Genomic DNA, 22666 nt, shown 5'->3' with positions numbered 1-22666 from the left:
TTGGGTTTTATATTGGGCCCGATCGAGAAATTAGGCCCAATTTGAGATCAGCGAATTGGAGTTGTAAGCTCGGCCCATTTATATTATGGGGGCCCGTTTCATTGAATTCGAGTTGGTATTCGGTAACGAGCGGATACAAGGCGTTCGGGAGCTTTTTAATCCCCTCCCCTCCTTAGCCCGTCTTCCGAATCCTTCGATCTCCCCCATCGAACTCTGGTTCGGCCCCGTCTCTCGAAATCCTTGGTCACGTCGAAGGAACCCTAGAAAACCTACCTCGATTCGTCGAGATCTCCGCCGATTTCGATCGATTCCGGTCCCTCCCCTCGGTTAGAGCTTCGATCTTTGCGTTACTACTACTATTATTATTTTAGATCGGAGATGCCCTCGGTCGATTCTTGATCGCCGCCACCGCCGCCGCCTCCGCCTAGGGGCGAAGGAGGTTTTTCTTCTTTGTATGGAAACACGCAGCCGGAAGCGGGCGGAGGCCTCCTCGTCGGCGCCCTCTTCTCAGACCCCTCCCGCTGCTCCCCGACCCGCCAAGCGCCCCCGCATCGCTCTCTCCTCCCAGGCTCCCCCGGCCCTCTCGACGCGCTCCCGCCGGTCCCAGAACCCCCCGCCGTCTCCGCCATCTTCCTCGTCCTCCGCCGTTGCCAACGCAGTCATGGACTCTTCCGGCGGAGACTTTATCGGCCGCCGACGCCGCACTTCTGGAAAGAGTCGTCAGCCCTCAGGGGATCGCGACCGGGATGCCTCTGACAAAGGAAAGGAGGCGGGGGCATCCAGGGCGAGAGAGAGGGACAGGGACGCTGAAAGGATCTTAGGGTTGAGCTTTGACGGGGGAGGAGCAGATGATGATAACGACGGCGATGGCGGTCTTGGCATCCTCCATCAGAATCTGACATCCGCTAGCAGCGCCCTTCAGGGGCTTCTCAGAAAACTGGGCGCTGGGTTTGACGATCTCCTACCGTCGTCAGCTTTGACGGCTTCTTCTTCCTTGCAGCAGAGCGGGCGGTTGAAAAAGATCCTGTCAGGTCTGAGGGCTGATGGAGAGGAGGGAAAACAGTTCGAGGCGCTGAACCAGCTTTGTGAGATGTTGTCCATTGGGACTGAGGATTCTCTTCTGTCGATGTCGGTTGACTCATTCGTGCCTGTGCTCGTGGGGCTTCTCAACCATGAGAGCAATCCCGACATCATGCTACTCGCTGCCAGGGCTCTCACCTACTTATGTGATGTTCTACCTTCATCTTGTTCGGCTGTGGTTCGTTATGGTGCTATTCCTTGTTTCTGTGCGCGACTTCTTACGATAGAGTACATGGACCTAGCAGAACAGGTGCGCTGGTTTCCTATATCTGTTATGCCTAATTTTCTACCTTGGTTTTATTATTTATAGATCCCATGTGGCATGGAAATCCAACATGGATTACCCAAGTAATATGTTATTTGATTTTTCTGAATGCTGTTGCAGATTAGGAATGAAATTCAAAGTGAAAAAAAGCAAATTGTTCAACCCTCTATCAATTTTTTTCACAATGTATTTATTTTATATTTTAATTTTAGTAGCTAGTGGATCAGATATGTGTTCTGCTTTGAGTATCTACTGCATTAGATGGGATAATTTGTGACTTCATTGGCTAACATATGTTGAAGAAGGTTGAACTTGTTTTATTCCTCAATTAGATATTCATAGTTGTTGTATCTGCAATTAAAAAATATACAAATGATTTTTTACCATGGGATGAAGATAAATAAGATGTTTTTTTAGTTTGTCCTTGAGTCATGAATGTTAACTTCAGAATTTTGGTGGAAACTGTTGCTGATGAACAATTTCTTATGAACTAAATGATTTCCATTTGCCACTCAATCTGAAATATAAGTTCACTACCAGTTACAATTTGATGATTTAATTTGCTTGTATATTTTGTAGTCCCTACAAGCTCTCAAGAAGATATCACAAGAGCATCCAACGGCTTGCTTACGTGCTGGTGCACTTATGGCTGTGCTATCTTATCTTGATTTCTTTTCCACAGGAGTTCAGGTAATTGAATCTTCATCAATTTCAAACTCCAGCTGATATCTCGTTGGATGGCTGTTGGTTGTTATTTTAGTTCCTATTTATATTCGTGGTCATGTCCTTGTTATTTTAATTTCAATCTCCTTTCCAGAGAGTTGCGTTATCCACTGCAGCAAATATGTGTAAGAAACTCCCATCTGATGCAGCTGATTTTGTAATGGAAGCAGTTCCATTGTTGAGTAACCTTCTCAACTATCATGATTCAAAGGTAAAGTAACTAACTTCTTGGGGATTGTTGAGGATCCTGTTGAACGGTTTTTCTTTTTCCTGTTATTGGTTTCTTATTAACTGCTAATTTCAATGAAAGGTTGTAGAGCATGCTTCTGTCTGCTTGACGCGAATTGCAGAAGCATTTGCATTATCTCCTGATAAAATAGATGAATTGTGTAATCATGGATTGGTTGCACAAGCTGCGGGCCTTATATCTCTTGGTAATTCAGGAGGACAAGCCTCCCTTAGCACGTCCACATACACGGTAGGCATGTTTACTATTTTCATTTAAGAATGAAGACTACTTTTCAAATTTATTTATGTCTTTCTTTAATGTTCATTTCAGGGTATACTCCGTCTTCTCTCTACATGTGCTAGTGGATCTCCTCTAGCTGCGAAAACCCTTCTTCTTTCAGGAATCAGTGCCACACTTAGAGACATTCTTCTGTGTTCTGGGCTTGTATCTGGTTCTTCTGTTTCACCTTCCTTAACAAGACCACCTGAGCAGGTACTCTTATTTATTGTGTTTTTTGTTTCCTATTCTTGTGAGAGTATTGCTATATGGTGTCTGGTGAAAACCTTATCATGTTAGCATGCCTAATGTGGCTGAATGAGAAAACCATCTTTAAAAGAGCTAACAAATAAAAACATGGCTATCATTCTACCTTGTCAGCTATGCAAACTAGCATGTTTCGGCGAGATTGGGTATTAAAAGAATATTCTTCTTCAGTATGATGACTTCTATCTTTTATGATTACTCCAACTTATTCTTCTTCAGTTTTACGAATTTAGCTTAAAAAAAAAAACATGGCTATCATTCTACCTTGTCAGCTATGCGAACTAGCATGTTTCTACCAGACCAGGTATTAAAACAATATTCTTCTTCAGTATGATGACTTCTATCTTTTATAAGTACTCCAACTTATTCTTCTTGAGTTTTACAAATTGAGCTAACACAAAAAATATGGTTATCATTCAACCTTGTCAGCTATGCAAACTAGCATGTTTTAGCCAGACCAGGTATTAAAAAGAATATTCTTCATCAGTATGATGATTTCTATCTTTTATGAGTACTCCAACTTATCACTTAGCTTAGTGGAGTAAAGCTAGGATCTGATGTGGGGTTTCTCTTCTTGATGTCTAACACATTCAATGAGTCCTTTCTCTGCTGACATCCTTTTCTTATCTTTTACCCTTGTACATTGCATGCAGAAATCATGTTCTTTAGAAAATTTTTGATAATTTGGTTACTTTTTGCATATAAATTTGACTTTCAACAGTGTTGACATTGTATACTTTGCAGATTGTTGATAATCTTATCTAGCTTTCTGCTTATACTAAAGTTAAACAAATCCTGTATATCCCCTAGTTGATTATTGGTCTCAGTTGGATTGTTGTGTGGTTAGGCCTCTGGGGAAGTATATAAGAAAATTTATCAGAGAATAGTGATTGTATGTGTAACTATAATTAGTTTGATACAGTCTGGATTAAGTCTTTATCTGTTTAATTTTTAACTGATTGCCTTGTTTGTATATTGAGCTATGTAAATTAAACTCACATTATGAATATCGCATGGGTGATAGGAGTGTACAGATTAGTGGATAGCGGCTTTTTTCTATTGATCGTCTGTTTTCTGATCTTTTTTTATGGGTTTTTTTGGACTGTATTTATCATTCTGATTCCACTGCACCATCGGTGTTCTCTCATTTGATTTCGAGGTTCTATGGCATGTCGAGAGTGTCCAATACAATCCTATATATGTGAGTGATTTATCCTTGTTGGAGCCAAACGCGACATTCTTATATTATCTCAAGCTTAAGAGAGTTCCGCTAGTTGATTGCAAATATTATTTTTCTCCTGGCCTTGACCAGATACTTAAATGGAGGATCAGAATGGTTAGCATTAGCACTATGCTGCCTGAACCATGAATGAACCTGATGCTTATGCTATTATTGCTAAATGGATACATTCAACACACACCCATTTACTATGCGGTGGCAGCTTGGTATACCCACATATCGCATGTGCTAACAATATTTATGGCGGAATATCATGATGCATGGGCATAAATAATGTATATGGATTCCATTCAGCAGTCATTCTGCCTCCTGGTCTCCGACAAGTTCCATTAATGTGTGGCCCCATGTCACTAAAATATTAACATTAGACGCATTGCACCATCATACAACTGATTTTTTAATTTTTTCATGTTCATAAAGGCTCCTCAGTTATTCATTGCCTTCCTACCAAATGATACTTGCAGGTGGTAGTTTATATTCCCAAAGAAGCAAATTATGTATACCTTTTCTATGATATTCTTTATACGATTGGCATTTACTATCTTGAGCAGCTGTCTATGTGATAAATAGCATGCTGTTATGATATTTTTGGTGTCAAAAGTAGTTTCTTTAAGGAATAATATTTAGATTTTCTGTTCACTTACTGCAGATTTAAGGTCTCGCTTTAGATGTTTTGTTATTAACTTATTTCACTTATTTCCTTGAGGTTTATGTGATTGTGAACCTTGTGGATGAGCTTCTTCCTTCCGTGCCTCAAGGAACTATTTCTTTGCCATTGCCTTCTAATGTTCTTGTGAAAGGATCAGCTGCCAAAAACTCTCTTCCTAGTTCTTCTGGTCAGCATGCCGAACCTAAAGGAACAACAAGTGACGTATCGGCTCATGGGAAATTATTGCAGGACCAACCTGAACTTCTGCAGCAGTTTGGAATGGACCTACTTCCGGTTTTAATACAGGTTCTGTGGCATTTTTGGTCAGAGTTTGTGATAATTTTTGTTTTGTTTGAGCTCTGACACCTTTGACTCTTATTGAGCAGGTATATTCTTCCAGTATAAATGGTCCTGTCCGTCATAAATGTTTGTCTACAATTGGGAAGTTGATGTTCTTCAGCTCAGCGGATATGATCCAATCCTTGCTTAGTGTAGCAAACATATCCAGGTACCTTACCAGTCTCCATGAAATGCTTTGCCATAAATCATGTACCCTTTTAGAACCTCTTGCATGGTAGCTGCCATATTATTCTATTCTAAGTGGCATAACTGACCTCTGTTATGTTGGTTGCAGCTTTTTAGCTGGTATTTTAGCATGGAAAGATCCACAACTTTTGATCCCCGCTCTTCAGATAGCTGAGATTCTCATGGAGAAGCTCCCTGGAACATTTTCCAAGATGTTTGTGAGAGAAGGGGTTGTTCATGCTGTGGATATACTAATATCCTCTGATCCTTCTCTAGCGCCCATCTGTGAAAAGGATGATGATGCTTTACCTGGAATAACTTGGCGTTCTCGGCGTAGTCGACGGTGTAGTGGTGGCTTGAACACAGAAAATAGCTCAGTTGATGACTCAAAAGGATCTTCATCAGAAATTTCTGTCTCACCTCTGCCTTCAGTTGAGGTTCCAAATGCCAATTCTAGTCTTCGTGCTGCCGTCAGTGCTCATGCCAAGGCTTTTAAAGACAAGTATTTTCCAGCAGGTTCTAGTGCAGTTGAAGCAGGACTCACAGAAGATCTTCTTTGTTTGAAAAATCTTTGCTCAAAGTTAAATTCCCTTGTTGAAGATGCAAGGTCAAAATCCAAAGGTAAATCTAAAGCACTTGGGTTGTGCTCCTTTGATGTTTCTTTTAGTAGCGAGGAACTGCTAGATGAAGTAATAGCAGATATACTAGCTGAACTTTGCAAAGGCGATGGTGTATCGACTTTTGAGTTTATTGGCAGTGGAGTTGTTCTGGCATTGCTAGATTATTTTACTTGTGGAACATTTGGAAGAGAAAAAATCTCTGAAGCTAATTTACCAAAGCTTCGACAGCAAGCACTGCAACGGTACAAGTTCTTTATTGCAACGGCACTGCCTATGGAACTTAAGGAAGGAAATAGAACTCCCATGAGTTTGTTGGTTCAGAAGCTTCAGAATTCTTTATCTTCTTTAGAACATTTTCCAGTTGTAATTAGTCATTTGTCTAGATCTAGTAGTGGAAGCGCACGCTTCTCAGGTCTAGGGTCCTTATTTCAGCCGTTTAAGTTGCGTTTATGTCGAGCACAAGGGGAAAAATCTCTTCGTGATTATTCATCGAATGTGGTACTAATTGATCCTCTAGCAAGTCTAGCTGCAGTTGAAGAATTCCTTTGGCCAAGAGTTCAGCGAAGTGACTCTGTACAGAAGTCTTCAACATCAACAGGCAATTCTGATTCTGGAGCTGCTGTTGGATCTGCTGCTCCGACACCACCAACTCCTGGACATCGTCCTTCAACCAGGTCTAGGTCATCAGTTACAATTGGAGTTCCAGCTAAAAAAGATGCTTCAGATGGAAGTGCCAATTCTTCTAAAGGGAAGGGTAAGGCTGTCCTGAAATGTACTCCTGATGAATTAAGAGGACCTCAAACAAGAAATGCTGCCCGTAGAAGAGCTGCATCAGATAAAGAGATGGAAATAAAACCTTCACAGAGTGAATCTAGCTCTGAGGTTTGTCCATTATATTTACTTCCTTTACTAAATAATTTATTGCATTTCTGATGTTCACATGCTTAAGTTCTTAAAGCTTGAAATTCCAATCATTCGAAATAGTTGCATGTAACTTGTAGTCAGCACATAATCCCCATTTGGATCGGGTATATGGATCTTTTGAGATAGATATGTAAAAAGCCATAACCTGTTGCCTACATATGAACCCCTAAGTAATAATTAGACTCACATTTTCTCAGTAACAGAATAGTTATGCATGGTCTTGCGATCGTCCAAAATATTATAGATTCCATAGCTTCTTAGGAATATATGTCATAAGATATATTTAGCATAAAAAAACTTGAATAAATCATTGCACTATTGTTTTCATGCTAAGCTTGAATATCATATGCTTTGCCACACTTTCTACTTTGCTGGACACTGCATCAAGTGATTGATTTACTTAGGATTGGGGGTGAATCCTTTCCTTTTTTTCTAATACTTAAAATTTGAAATGTCTTAAAGCTTTTGCTACTGCATTGAGTTACATACTTAAAAACACTTTTAATTCTAATAAAGATCATGTTCTTTTGTATTCATCTATAAATCCATGGCATTTGCTATCATATTGCTGTGGCAGATATTTTTTATGGATGTTGAATCCCCATAGTTTGAGATGTTCACTGTTGTTAGAATTTCAAGGTTTAAAACAAGGCTTGAATTATTATTGCTACACATTTTATATATGCTGGGGCTTTAAAATTAGGATCCAGGTCTACAATAGTAATTCGAAGGAAGAAATAGGTTTCATCTTCAAGTGAACCAGAGATTATTATGATAATGAAATCAGACAGATCAAGGGTGCAATAATTTAAACAAGCATTGAAGTACTTGGTAGAGTGTCTAGACTGGTTTGCTTTTTGGCATGGTTCACATGTTGTACATCAGCATGTCAATCTTTATTTCCCTGTGATGCATATCTAGGTGGTACATGGCATGTTTTATACTTCTGTGCACTCTAAAGGATCAACTGAATATATTTTTAGGGAAATTGGTTGAGTTTCCATGGATGAAATTTTATGGGGTATATGAGCAAATACGAACTATTGTGTGAACATGTTTAATACTCTAACTAAGCTGGTCATGTATGAGGGTATAAGTTATGTTCATTGTGCCGTAAGATGTTTAAACTTTACACATCTCAGTCAATTTTATGTCTTTCCCAAGTGTATAGACATTAATTTCTGAAGGTTTAGTTTTACAATTACAAGGCTATTAATAAGGTGATCTGGTACAGTTACCTTGAAGGATCACAGAATCAAATGATGTGATGCAACAGTATGGATCAACTAATATTTCTCCAGGATGGGTGACCAGTTGATGAATTAGAACATCAAATTATTTAATGGAGTTCATTAATAATGCAATTTATTTTATTGACCACTGAGACTCTTTTGCAGAACTTTTTCTGACAATTTTTTTGAGACTTAACAAAGCACATTGGCTGGAGCTGGTCTCCATATAGTGTCTGTATGTATGACCTTGCTAACATTTTGATAGTTGAAACAAATTGTAATTTGTAAGAACATTATCTCTTATAGGTTGCAACTAATTAAATAAACACTTTTACTCATATTGTCCTGTTTCTAAATCAGTGATTGTAAACATGGTACCCCTGTGCTCTGGTCCAACATTTATCTATCCCTATGACACAGTCCCGATGGTGATGATTGGGCTCGTTGCCTTTCAAATTATCCTTCCACAAAAGTTCCTAGACAAACAAGGAGCGTCTTATGATAGATGCACAAGAATAGACATCCAAGATGGCATGTTAAAATTTGATAATTTGTGAAGTGACTGTCATCTGATTAGCATATAAAGTCCATCCAATAGGAACAATGATTGATTTTCATTGTTCTAGACAAACTTGGTTGAAGAATGAGATGAGTGAGAGAGGAGAGGCAGAGGTGTAGTGGACGTATATATGTTTTCTAACTGACAAATTTAAACATTCAAGTGGTATGCTGGGATGAATATACTCATTTCTTCTAAAATATGTTAACTATTGGGTAGGAAATTTAATTGTATAGAAAAAGATGGGTTGTGAAATGTAACAATCAATAGTGCAGGTTCTAGACTGTGATTTTGCTAAAATGTGGTTTGCAGAATGAAAATTTCTGAATATCTTATTATTTGCTTTTGCCTAATTATGTTTAATTAAGATTTTTCAAATATTTGAAATGCTTGATCTAGCTCACCGCGTTTATTTTGCATATATGAGTGCAAGTAAGGATTGCATGTATACCATGTGGTATGTGAACAATAGCATACCTGATGAAGATGGGCTTCTTATGGTATCATTACCAAGTTTCTTAAGTGATTGCTTGGATGGTTCATTGGATATAGCTCTTTACCTTTGGCTGCACGATGACTTGATACTAATTTTTTGGTTGAACTCTTTGCTATCTTTAGTTTTATTTGATCTCTCTATTTATTTTTCATTTTTTAATAATCATTTATTAATAAAATAGCCTTAAATGACCGCAGGATGAAGATTTGGACATGTCTCCGGTTGAGTTGGATGACACTCTTATGATTGTGGATGATGATGTCTCTGATGAGGAAGATGATCATGAGGTCATGGTGATGAATATTTTGTAACTTTTTTGAAATCTTATGGAGGGTTTCCTCTTCTTTAAATTGATTAAGAACTTATGTGTGTTCAACTAAATTTAGGACTAATAAACAGATGTCAACATGAAGAATCTACTTGTTAGGATCTAAAAAAAAATATTTTGAAGTTCTACATGCATACATGTCAGTGTTGTTTACAATTTCTATTTAATTATTGCGGATACTGATAATTGTTACTCTTTCAGGTGTTTAGAGATGACTCTCTTCCTGTTTGTGTACCAGATAAGGTACATGATGTCAAATTAGGAGATTCTGCTGATGATGGTGCTGTTTCATGTTCAGCAAGTGATAACCAAGTGCAAACAACATCTGGTTCCAGTGACAGGTCTGTCACAGACAAAGGGGCAGAATATACTGAACTCCAAAGGGAAAGTGCTTTTGGTTCCAGAGGTGCAATGTCATTTGCTGCTGCTGCCATGGCAGGACTTGCTTCCATTGGTGGCAGAGGTATCAGAGTTGGTCGAGATTATCGTGGACTTGCCTCTTTTAGCACTAAAAGTAACCATCAAAATAAATTGATATTCACAGCAGGAGGGAAGCAGCTTAGCAAGCACTTTACTGTATATCAAGCTTTTCAACGCCAACTTATTCTCAATGAAGAGGGTGATGAAAAATTTAATGGCTCTGATCTTCCCAGTGATGGCAATAGCTTATGGGGTGAAATATTTACCATAACATATCAGAAGGCTGATGGGCAGGTTGACAAGGCTTCCCAAGGAAGTTCAATTCTGTCAAAATCTTCGAAACCTGCCTTCGCTTCCGATTCTGTCGGTGACAATAAGTGGCAAGAAATTTCACTTCTTGACAGCATCTTGCAAGGGGAGCTTCCCTGTGATCTCGAACGATCGAATCCTACATATAATATATTGGCATTATTGCGTGTGTTGGACAGTCTAAATCAGCTATCAACCCGTCTAAGGATGCAGGCAGTATCCGATGAGTTTGCTGAGGGAAAAATTTCAAACCTGGATAAACTTTATAGGATTGGTCCAAAGGTTCTGCCAGAAGAGTTTGTGAATGGCAAGTTGACTCCGAAGCTTGCTCGGCAAATTCAGGATGCTCTCGCATTATGTAGTGGTAGTCTTCCTCCATGGTGTTATCAGTTGACAAAAGCATGTCCTTTTCTTTTTCCATTTGAAACCAGGAGGCAATATTTCTACTCGACAGCTTTTGGTATATCTCGTGCATTGCGCCGACTTCAGCAACAACAGAATTCTGACAATCAGAATTCAGCTAGTGAAAGAGAGTTCCGTGTTGGCAGACTGCAAAGACAAAAGGTCCGTGTTTCTAGAAATCGTATCTTGGATTCTGCTGTAAAAGTTATGGAGATGTATTCTAGTCAAAAAGCTGTTCTTGAAGTTGAATATTTTGGTGAAGTCGGCACAGGATTGGGTCCAACCTTAGAGTTCTATACCCTTTTAAGTCATGACTTGCAGAAGGTCAAATTGGGTTTATGGAGGTCCAACTCTGCATCAGAAAGTTCTGCAATGCAAATTGATGGGGATGAAACAGATGGTGGAAGGAGTGATTATGGTTCAGAAACAAAGAAACCAGGCACAGAGTTACCTGATGGAAGAATAGATCTTATTCAAGCCCCCCTTGGCTTATTTCCGCGTCCTTGGCCCCCTAGTGCAGATACCTCTGATGGTAGCCAGTTTTCCAAAGTTATTGAATATTTTCGTCTGGCTGGTCGGACAATGGCAAAAGCTCTACAAGATGGACGACTTCTGGACTTGCCACTTTCGACAGCATTTTACAAACTTGTGATGGGCCAAGTAAGTCATTATAAAGAATTCTATTTCCATTCTGTCAATGTTCAGATCTCATCCATCGGTTTGATTATAATTTATAACAGATGAAAGTTATTTATTGATACAGGAGCTTGAATTACATGATATACTCTTATTCGATGCCGAGTTTGGAAAGATATTGCAAGAGATGCAAGCCCTTGTTGGCCACAAACAATTTCTAGAGAGAAATCCTGGTAACAATCAAATGGCAATTGCAGATTTACGTTTTCGTGGTGCCCCAATTGATGACCTCTGCTTAGATTTCACTCTTCCTGGCTACCCTGATTACATTCTTAAAGGAGGAGGGGAAAATATCATGGTAACAACTCAACATTGGTGTTCATATTGTTACTTTCTTCACCATTTTGTCTTTGATGAATTATTAATTATTGCTGCTTCTAGGTTGATATCAACAATTTGGAAGAGTATGTTACTCTAGTTGTTGATGCAACAATTAAGACAGGAATTAAGCAACAGATGGAGGCATTTAGAGCTGGGTTCAACCAGGTACTAACTTCCTAATTGTTTTCCAGGTTTTTTCAGCTTCAATTCATTAGGATTATCTCTTGTTGAGTATATCCAAGTCCCATCTCGTGCCGACCAATGGTGTCGTTCCTGATACATATTGGTCGATACCGGTGTATCATATGTTGATACGCCGATATGTACCAACAAACTAAAAAAAGCCTAGAAAACTAAAAAAATCTGAAAAATAAAAACCCTATTTTAAGCCTTTTAATTATAATTTAATAGACTTTAAATTAAATTTAATAAGACTAAAGTTGAAATAAGGATTAGATGGTGAATTTATCTTTTTTTGACATTGGGTAGCAATTTTGCCACTTCTCCGTTTCTTTAAATCATGTTGAATCATCTACAAAGACATCAGTAATGCTAGATTACATATTGAAGCTTAAAAATTTTAATAAATTAAGTAACAAAGAAAGCAAATTATATATAGTTGCTTCTACCACCAAAATTAATGACATGACTCCACAACCGGTGAATCAGATTCTTGGACAATATGAATTTGTATATCATTATGGTACATATTGTCAGGACTTAGTTAGAATTACTTAAGTCATGAGGTACTCTTATTTTAATTGTCCGCAAAGAGTCAGTCTAGATACAACTTCGCTCAGGTTTTGAAGGACCTTTAAAAGTGCAATGGACAAGTCTACAAACTTGTGACTTTACAAACATTTCAACAAACACTTAGTGTGCAAGAGCAAAGGGAGAAAGGGCTTTATAAGGCAAACGAACAATTGTAAGTCCACAAACGATTGCTTATTGGGTGTCAGGGCGTTGGCAAGTTTCTGTAGGCATTAGGTGCAAACTTGTGAATCCAATCAACACCCAATACTATCTCAAATCCTCATCCAGTCTTGTCACACCCTGGTGGTTCAAAGGTGTTGAGATGGTTGACATTTTGTATCGCACTGCAGCTTGTAGAAAACAAGTCATGACACGTGAAAATTGAGCCATTTTGGTGTAGTTTTGCCCATTCTAATGAGCGATCGTTTTATAGTTTTGTAAATTATTCTTGCTTCTAATTTTTAAGCAAAAACACATAAAAACAACGTAAACGAATGTACATGCAAACAAAAGCGACAAACAGTTTCTTAGCGAAGGTGTTATGAGTGCATGACAGTCACCCGTGACATTCTCCCCACTTGAGTTGTTAATACCCTTGTCGACGCTTGCTGGTAGGCTTTGATGATTGCATCTTCATGTCTTGGGGCGTCTTTAGGCTCATAACTGGCTTTTGTCCGATGAAGCTTTCTTCACTTCACTAAGTACTCGATCTGCTCTGTTCTGTTGGGTAGCTTTGTCTTGCAATTTGCTAAAATGGTTTCAACTCGCTTTTTATAGGAGGCTCTAGTGGGGGTATCTGAGTTTAAATATTTCGGGAAGCATCTTGTGGATTTAAGTGGTTGGCTTTCAAGTTGCCCTCATGGAAGACCTTATGAGTTTTGATTCACGTCAACAGTTGCAACTTGTAGGAGACATTGTTTACCCTGCAAATAATTGGGAAGGGCCTTTTATACTTGTGCACTAATCCTTTGTGCACTTTATGCCTAAAGAACTAGAGTGATGCTGGTTGGAGCTTCACCAACACCAAGTTTTTGACTTTAAAATCCAATGGTCACCTTCCCATCTTTGCCCACTTCATCTTTTTGGTTGCCTTTTACAAGTATGCCTGTGCAATATTTGTGTTTCGGTGTCAGTCCTTTGCAAAGTGATATGTTGATAAGCTACTTCCGATATAACCGATCATTAATGTGTGAGAAGTTGACAGTTGTTGTCTAGTAATGATCTCGAAAGGGCTCTTCACATAGTCTTGGATGGAAGTGTTCTGGCGTAGTTGTCTTAGATTAGTTTGTGCCATAAACTCAGTGTTCTCAAGTAGGAACTAAGTTCTCAATTGTTGCTTCAGGTCCTCCTATGTGTCCACTCGACACTGACCTTGTTGGATTTCTTTCTGTTGTGTTGTTTGCCACAAGAGTTTTGCATCCTTATTTAGAAACATGCTTACTCTCGAAACTCTAGTGTCTTCTGAGTTAGGCCTTGTCGCTCGAAAGTATTACTTCATGCCGAACAAAAAGTTCTCGAGTTTTTTCATGTCCTTGGCTCCACCGTGGCAATGTTTCTCGGGTGCCCTCAAGTTTTGTGGCGGAGCAATAAAGGTGTTGTCCCCCTTTCATGAAGAGCTCTTATGAGTAGCGTAATATTTGTCATGAGGTTCGCCACATCCTGTTGGTCTTGCACGTACTATTTGGTGTCTTCCATCAGTCTCTCAACTCGGGACTCGACCTTGTTGATTCGAGATTTCGCCTCCGCTTACGAGTTTTCTATATCAAGAAGCCTTTATTGGCTTGGATAGAGTTCTTTTAAACTCGCTTCGAGGAGATCAAGGTAAATGTTCCAGTTGGCGCTCCAGATTGGGCTTCGTTTGCTCGTGGAGAATAGCCAACTTCTCTCGCTTGTCATTCTTGCTAATGTGCTCCTCTTGAGCGGCTCCAATAACTTGAGAGCGAGTTTGCACCTTTAGCCCGGCAATGAATTTTCCAATATCTCACTTCTTTTCCTTTGTGTATATTTTGTCAGTCCTTGTGGGGGATAAGCCTAAGGAACATGAGAGCTGTTGGATGAATTGTTGGGGTCATGTTCAAGGATTTTGATGCTGATTATGGCCAGTAATAGGTTCAGTCTGGGTTAAGCCGCATTTATGTTCGATCCATTGCGAATCCACACAAAAATTGAGCTTAAATTTGAAATTTGTGTTAGGCGCTTCCTGGCCTTGATATCTTTCAAGACTTACACTAAAAAAGAACTGAAGTTCAAGCTATATTTATGTTGAATTCATTGTAAATTTTATACTGTATCCCCAAACGCTAAATGTGCTCAAGTTTGAGGACTTGGGTTATGGTAGTTCATGGCTTTAACATATTGTTAAACCTTATTTGAAGTTAAACCCAGTTCCATGCGTTCAATTGTCAGGACAAGAAGTTGGTTAGCTGGTTATAGGTGGCTATTGATAACTATTGTTAGTTGACAATTCAGTGAAGAGACTAGGATGGATGTAGGAATCCTGTTGGCTCTTTTTCCTGTTTCCAAGATCGAGGAGTTTCCATGTTTCATCACTGTGTTCTATTTAACTTGGTTTTTCTTTGGCTTAAGTTGGCTTTATGCAAATAGTCACTGAAGACTTATTTCAAAGTGAGTCAATGCTGAAGAAGAATTTCCTGATCTCTTTTTGTACTTTCTCAAAATGTTAGTATATTGAAAACAAATTTTCAATCACAAGCCCTTGACATATATTGAGTGCTCTCTTTAGAATATTGTCACTGTTTTTAGATTTGTCCCCTTTCGGCACCATGTAGCATTTGTTTCTATGGTTTGTTTATATTGAATCATACTTATTACGTTCGATTAACCTAATTTTTTAGGTCTTTGACATATACTCTTTGCAAATATTTTCACCACATGAACTTGACAACCTAATCTGCGGACTTAGAGAACTGTGGGAGGTAAATTATTTGTATTATCGATTTACTTCGAATTAATTTCCTCTAAGGTAATTAGAATAACAATTTTTAGATCCTGCAGCCCGAGACTCTGGTTGATCATATAAAGTTTGATCATGGGTACACTGCCAAGAGTCCTGCAATTACTTATGTAAGTTCATTCTCCCAGTGCCAGAAACAGTTGAAATATATGACAGTTTCCTTCAATTGGTACTTAGCATGGTTATTTATTTTCTTAAGTTGCTTGAGATAATGGGAGAATTCACACTAGAGCAGCAGCATGCTTTTTGCCAGTTTGTGACTGGTGCTCCGAGGCTTCCACCTGGTGGTCTAGCTGCACTGAACCCAAAGTTGACCATAGTTAGGAAGGTACCTTTTATATTCATATAGGTGAATTATTAAAACATACTGGTGCTTTTTATGTTTTACATTCTAACTTGTTTCTCTATGGATCATTGCATATAATTTCTCGGTGGCAGCACTCGACTCCGGCAAACGCTGCAAATGAAAATGGGGTGCCTGAATCAGTTGATGATGACTTGCCTAGTGTGATGACCTGTGCAAACTACCTTAAACTCCCTCCTTACTCGACCAAGGTTCTTTTTCGTCTTCCGTGTAGTTCTTGAAGTTTGAAATATTTTTCTTGCTTGCTATTCCACTGATGAAATACTTTCTGCAGGAAATAATGTACAAAAAACTCCTTTATGCTATCAGGGAAGGCCAGGGATCATTCGATCTCTCATAGGCTTCCTAGATATGCAGCAGCATCATGGTGGAGTCTGCTTGCTGCTCATTTTGCCCAATGTCATGCCAGATCTATTTTCTGGTGGAGTTAAATCATATTTTTATTTTTTAGCCTTTTGATATTTGTATATTCTCATCTATAGTCGTAATTATCCAACAAATGCTACTCTTTGTTTCTTTAGTTCTATTACTATTTTGTTCTCTCAAAGTACCTACCTACCTAGTTTCACGCAACCATCACCAATTCTGTGCTTCAAGAAAGAATGCAACCAATGCGTGTAAATAAAGGTATCTGGTTTCTTTTAAATGTAGTGGTTTCAAAATGGTAATTAAATTTGCATTTCATATTATGCGAGACCTTAACATATTGTGGTGCCTAGTTCAAGATACTTGTTTAGATCTGAATTTATAGCTAGTGATGAAGTGGACTGAATTCATGAATGTTAAAAATGTTACTAATGTTGAGATGCATTGTTTGGTGGACTCAATGAGAATGCCTCATTTTGTTTTCCCTAGAAATGAACACCTTTTTTTTTTTGTTAATGATAATCTTAATTTTATAAGATTGAATAATTTATATATACATGTATTCTGATATGAGAAATTTCTCCTGAAATTTGGTTGCAGCCGTGGTCCCGAAAAAGCCAGTTCAAGAGGAGCGTGACATTTGTGATGGTGGGTCATGGTGTCGGGACGGAGTAAATGTGCTTTCTTGCATGATAGGCAACTTGAACGGTGACTCGAACGGCGTCGAGTTAGAGCTGCGGGTCCACGCATGTATGGTTGGAATGTCGATCGGATCAGTTGGAGATTTGAGGTAGAGAACATTTTATTTGACATGATGTCAAAACCTTGGTGGACAAGGATGCTAGCGGGGGTCGTTAGCGCCGATATCTCTTAGCAGTGGTACAAAACCTTAGTGGCACTCTCGAATAGGATGGGATGGGATGGGATGGGATACAAGGAGGCATTGAGACTTGGGAAGCCAATAATAAAGGAAATTACAAGTTCGTTTCGTTGCAAAAAGAGACATCTCCACTAGAGTATGCTAAGCAGTTTCATATGACATGGATATGTTAGCACATTCCCATGTGGCCTTAGCCTCTGCTTCCAACCCCGACCACTTTCGCGCTTCATCTATCTGCTCGATGAAATGTTTCGGATCACCGGAAGCATCCCCAAGGCCGCTGCAGCACGTGAATTACACAAGAAAGCGCAGGTGGGCTTGACGTTCTGATCCTTAAGCCGGGTACCGTCGACGTCGATGTTTCATTCGGCACTGCATGCGACCACTATATGTACGTTCTAAGCGTCGCGGAGCTTACTGAGCATGTGGTAGAACCTTTCCGTGACCCCCTGTTAGGAATTAGTTTAAGCTGATCCCTAACCGTTGCTATGGTTCGTCTCACTGTTTGATGCATTAGAATGGAAGAACCAGCTAGGTTGGAACATCATGTCCCTTCGATGCATCCCAAGTCCTTGGTCGGTTTGGACATTGTCGTCTCTAACCAGACGATCTGACGACATTGTCGTCTCTAAACAATGGTGCTGCTGTTGGGACAGGTACCTCTCGTAGCTTTCCTTAATTCCAAGCATGGCAGCAACATCTGGATGCAAGGAATGGCGTGTCATTGATGAGATAAAGCAAAAAAAGGAAAACGGACGTGCATAAGCATCCTTCCGATTTCCATCTTTTGTGGTGCTCAACTCATGCCTTCGTGGACGACAATGTTCCCAAATGCAGTGCTTTGGTAGTCCCGACATTGCCATACTTCGTGGCCAGGAAACAAGAAAGCCCCACATAATTAGCAGTGGGTTCCTGAGAGGAAACAGCAACCACAGAGATGATAGGACCATCTCAACTAGCCGAAAGCTCATGTCGGCTGTCTAAAACTTGCAGCAGCAGAGAGGAAGACGTCTCAACATCGAAGCTCTCAAAAGGATCGAGATAGTGGAAGCCATGCGAAGACAAGTAGTGGACAGACAACGAGCGAAGCTTCCTTTTGAGTCTCTAAATTATGGTCGCATGGTTTATGGTGGCTTGCACAAACCGAGACGATGAAGAAACTCCTCCTTGAGAACGTGTCTCTATGGGATGGTAGTCTGCTAATCTACATTATCACTAGGTTAGATTCCAGCAGCACTACCGGACTAATCTGCTGATGCGAATGATGAAGGAATCCAAAGACAACCGGTTCTTGAAGCAACAAAATGTAATCCGAAATGGTGGCTGGTACTTTACATGATGACGATTCTTCACAGGCAATTCTCCAATGGTTGATGGAGAGGATAAGGAATCCTCTCCTATACGAAAAGTGTCGTCCATACGAGAGTGCGAGGCATCGTGTCATAAAGCCACACGATGTAGAGAAAGAAAAAGTGTTTTGAGTGAAAATATGATTGTCCGAACACAATGAGATCTTCTTCCACATTTGTTTTTTTATTTTTTTCGGAAAGAACTGAATCCAGCAGATATCGAATCATGTAAAACTACGTCAGGAGAGTTCTCCCAATTCTAAGCTTCCGAAAAGCAGGAAATGTGTCACTAAATCAAAGCTACAGACAACACAGAGAGTGCGAGACATGTTCTTGGATTAGCTATCCATTCATTAAACCAGAGGAATGACTTCTCCCTCACTCCCTCGAAGGAATCCACAACTTGCCTCTCTTCATCATACCCATTTCAACGTACCCCACATCATCACATGGTTGCCCGGCTCGCAATAATATACGATGCAGCTTCCTCGAAGTGGTCAATCCTCTGTTCTCGAGAAGCGCGACGGTAGCTTTAATCGGTGACAGTTCGTGCCGGGAATCCAATCCGAATCTGCTTTTGCTTTCTCGTTTCAAATTTGGCTTTAAAGAAAGCGAGACAAGAGACATGGAGGGGGCGTGGAATCGAATCAAGCATTCACGTTGTGCTATCGCACAAGTAGTGTACAGGCCATTGCGGTGGCTACAATGAATAAGGCTTGGTGCAGGAAAGGGACGGCCCTCCTCGCGGTGTTTGCGTCGCCGGTCGCCATGCTTGCAAGCCAGGAGTCGTCTTCCAGCATCAGCCCGCCGGTTGCTGTAGGCGTTGATGTCGCAGTTGCGTATGGAGTCGAGCTACTGTAGGAGTCTGTCGATGCTTTCTGACTGCTGTGCGTCGTTTTTCGGGGGAGCAACGGAAGAAATCGATCAGTTCTCTCGTGACAGTTCGAAAGTGGTTCGAGTACAAGAAAACTGGAATAATCACAAACAGGTTGTGGGCATGAACTTTCCCATGTTGTTGCCATCATGCAAAATGGGAGTTTGGGGAGGTACCTTGGTGCTGACTCTGGGCAGAATGTGATGGTGTAGTCAGCTCCGCCGGCGCAGGTGAAGGTGCTGGTGGGATCGTCGAACGCGTAGCTGTACGACTTGGGGCACGCCGCCTTGAACATCTGCGAGTACGCCGACGGCTGGCACGTCGCCGGACTGGCGAACGCCCCGCTGCAGCAGTACTCCGGCGTCCCGAACGCCTCGCAGGCGCTCCGGCAAGCCTCCCCCTCCGCGGCCCGCAGCTCCGCGGGGCACATCCGGTTCAGGTCCACGACGCACCCCGTGGCCGCGCACGCCCCCGCGCTCGCCGCCACCACCATCGGCAGGTTGTAGCCGTCCACCAGGCTGACGTCGTAGAAGTCCCGCCCCGCCGACGATGGCGCGAGGGTGAACTCCGCGAGCGTCGCGGGCGGGGCCGCGCCCGCGCCGTTGCACTCCACCTGACCGGACCCGCAGTCGCCGGTGGCACAGGACCAGGCGCCGCCGCCGCCGACGGCAGAAGCGGAGCAGCCGGTCCGCGCCCAGAACCGGCCGGACCATCCGGTGGGGGCCTGGAAGGAGCGAGACGACACGACGGGGAGCTCAAATCCGGTGGACTCCAGCTGCGGGCTGCCGGCGTTGGACAAGATCCCCGGCCAAACCGTTTCCCCGCACTTGTTGACGAACGTGAACACACTCCCCTCCACTGCACAACACACACACACACAACAATCTTTCATTTCGACGAACAGAACGCAGGCAACTCAACAACAACCACAAAAGAACGCGCTCATCGTTAGTACCTCCAAGAAACAGCAAGAACAGTCGGTAAACAGTCAGCAGCAGAGGAATGGCAGCTAAAGGAGGTTCCATCAGCGAAACAAAGGAGGCAGCAGGGTTCCTCGGACTGGCGGTAGACAGCAGTGAGGGAGGAGGAATGATGAAGGAGAAGAGAAAGCAGCAGCAACGGCAACAGCTCCCATGCACTGCCAGGAGGAAGATTTGGGAGGGAGAAGAGGGAAATCTAATGCTGGGTTGAGTAGGCCACTTTATAGCAGAGATCGTTGGTATTAGTTCAAACGATGTCACGTGGTGAGTGGTTTGGTGACGGGGCTTTTACTCCCATGAGGAGTGATGCCAACCGTGTACTTAACCATAAACCGACTGTGACGGGCAAAGGATAACATTTTTCCTTTTCTTTAAGTTCTGAGACCGTGCAGTATTGCGCTCCTTTAATGTGCTAAGTCGGGCCGTGATGGGCCGGACTAAAACTCAGCCCAAGCCCACACAATGGCGTCGAAATAGGAGTCCAGATCTCAGTAAGGTTTCGTTCGAGTTGGACTGGCTTTAGGCGAAGGCTAAATGTCACCGCCCACAGTGCGCCATACACGATGATCCTACTAAGAAACCCATCTTCCTCGCTGTCTCGCTTCTTTTGCGTGGTTTGGCATTGTGTTTCGTCTTTATTTTCTTGGTGGATAATGGCTAACAGACATTGGAACCACCAAGAGGAAGAAGAAGAAGAAGAAGAAGAAGAAGAAAGGGTCCCTGCGTTGTCAATGCACAATTTCTAGGATCTGTCATAAGGGAAGTTGAGTGTAGTACAAAGTGTAAATTTTATTTGTTAGATTATGTAGTTCTAAAATATATTTTAGATAAGATTAGATATTATAAAAAAAGTTTAATTATTATAAATTTTCTTAGAAGATAATTTTAATAGAAGAGACTTTTCTAAAAGTATAATAATTTATTTTAGATTCTTTAGTCTCGTCTATAAAAATAAATAATCTCATAGGAACTCAATATGAATATTTGAATATATGATATTATTAAGAGATTATAAATCTTCTCTTGTTTTCTCTTAGTCACGTGAACAGAGATTACAAATATTCTCTCATCTTCCTTTTACCTCTAATTTATCGTTTATAATAGTCATATAAAAAATAAGAAGAGAGAAAAAGACGAATCTAGTTATCCTTTCATATCGACATTTTCATAGTTTTCTGACCTAACAACGATATGTCTTTCTATCGGATAAGAACTTTCTGAATGACATTAAGAGATACATCTCGTTAAATAGATATATTGTTATTTGATTTCAGATTTTGACATTAAAGTTGTTTGTATTAGCATAAGGTTGATTTTTGTGCGTACAATTCATATCAAAGATATTTTTATGAAATCAAATATTTTAGATATATTTGTTAGCACTTTTCGCTAGTGAAAATGTATTGTTCGATTATTTACGATACATGAACGATTCATTTATATTGTCGATTTACTTTTCTATCCAATCCATCATATCGCTTGTTTACGACTAATATAAGGTTCCTCGTGCTTGAATGATAGACCACTATCGATAGCTTATTGTCGACAACAGTATTATTGAGGTCGACAACCTTCAGTAGTCACCAGCTCAATCACGGGCAACGATTGTGTATGTAGTGAAAGTGTCATAGATTGTAACATTCTTATGACAGACTGTGGTTGCTACACAACACCACTGTGTGCAATGGTTACAGTAACGATATTGCTTACGACAGCTTCGGTCACTACCGCCATGTAAATCAAATAAATTTTTTTTGAATGACTTCAAAATATATATATCATAAAATAGATTTATTATTATTTAATTTTATATTTTAATATAAAAAAAATATGTTATATAACAGTATAGATCGTTTTGATAAGCTTGAGCTTCGAATAACAAGACTGTTGTAATCGAGATTACAGGAAACTATTTCTAACTATAGATCGTTTTGTCACGTAATCCACAAGTTTGTTTCCTCCAAGTCAGAGATGAACGTTGATTGAGATGAAGTGAACGATCCAAACACGTAATCTTGTCACACGAAACGATTGGCAGAAGCCTTGAGAAATTAGATCGATGCACCCAATTGTTCTTGACATTTCTTTCATCTACATGCTTAGATGTGTCAGTGATAAGGGCAAAATGACGACACAGACTTTAAGAAGGATGGAGACAGTAGTCAATTGGTGCTCGTGAAGAAGACAGTGCAGATTATTTTATGCTTCGTGTTACATGTTTTTGGACCTCTTCGTCTCAGGTTTTCTCAGACATGAATCAACATTACTGATAATAATATGATTATTAGAATGCAAAGTGAATAAAGTTGCAGTGACAATATCACTAGTGACAAAAGATGACAGATCATGTCTTCGAGTTTTTAGTCGAAGTAACAGTGATCTAAACTGAAGTTGGTCGAATCGAGATATGATCTGCTGCACCTAAATAAGAATTGAGGGTTGTTGAGCTTCCTCGCCATCAGATTTGACAACGAATGAGGGAAAACATCTATTGCTTCTAAATTTCAAGCATTCAACGCTTGTTTAGCTTTGAATAATCCGAGCAAGGAAACATTCGGACGAGAG

General features: G+C 40.5%; 2 protein-coding genes across 6 annotated transcripts; one reads left to right on the top strand and one right to left on the bottom strand.

The window, feature by feature from the left end:
- The first annotated feature begins 172 nt into the window (after nt 1-172).
- On the top strand, nt 173-16920 carry LOC103977272 (E3 ubiquitin-protein ligase UPL3). 3 transcript variants are annotated; one of them, XM_065146793.1, is made up of 18 exons: nt 173-326; nt 429-1330; nt 1925-2035; nt 2163-2279; nt 2379-2546; nt 2628-2789; nt 4787-5035; nt 5116-5237; nt 5364-6756; nt 9283-9372; nt 9615-11204; nt 11308-11538; nt 11622-11726; nt 15170-15250; nt 15321-15398; nt 15488-15616; nt 15727-15843; nt 15927-16341. In XM_065146793.1, exons 2-18 carry the CDS (start codon nt 455-457, stop codon nt 15990-15992), a joined length of 5685 nt encoding a protein of 1894 aa, XP_065002865.1. In that variant the 5' UTR covers nt 173-326; nt 429-454; the 3' UTR covers nt 15993-16341. The 3 variants fall into 3 exon arrangements, 2 of the variants coding, with proteins under 2 accessions (XP_065002865.1, XP_065002866.1); XR_010495671.1 differs by adding an exon at nt 16619-16920 and having other exon boundaries at nt 179-1330; nt 15927-16073; XM_065146794.1 differs by having other exon boundaries at nt 179-1330; nt 15330-15398.
- Nucleotides 16921-18873: 1953 nt separating this feature from the next.
- LOC135635603 (thaumatin-like protein 1) lies at nt 18874-20274 on the bottom strand. 3 transcript variants are annotated; one of them, XM_065146795.1, is made up of 3 exons: nt 20077-20274; nt 19298-19979; nt 18874-19216 (listed from the first exon to the last, which is right to left on the bottom strand). In XM_065146795.1, exons 1-3 carry the CDS (start codon nt 20144-20146, stop codon nt 18913-18915), a joined length of 1056 nt encoding a protein of 351 aa, XP_065002867.1. In that variant the 5' UTR covers nt 20147-20274; the 3' UTR covers nt 18874-18912. The 3 variants fall into 3 exon arrangements, with proteins under 3 accessions (XP_065002867.1, XP_065002868.1, XP_065002869.1); XM_065146796.1 differs by having other exon boundaries at nt 18874-19132; XM_065146797.1 differs by having other exon boundaries at nt 18874-19129.
- Nucleotides 20275-22666: the final 2392 nt, after the last annotated feature.

This window comes from Musa acuminata, chromosome BXJ3-4 (assembly GCF_036884655.1).
Source record: "Musa acuminata AAA Group cultivar baxijiao chromosome BXJ3-4, Cavendish_Baxijiao_AAA, whole genome shotgun sequence".
Taxonomy (NCBI): Eukaryota; Viridiplantae; Streptophyta; class Magnoliopsida; order Zingiberales; family Musaceae; genus Musa; species Musa acuminata.
Note: the sequence above shows the minus strand (reverse complement) of the source record. Positions and strands in the feature narration are given on the sequence as shown.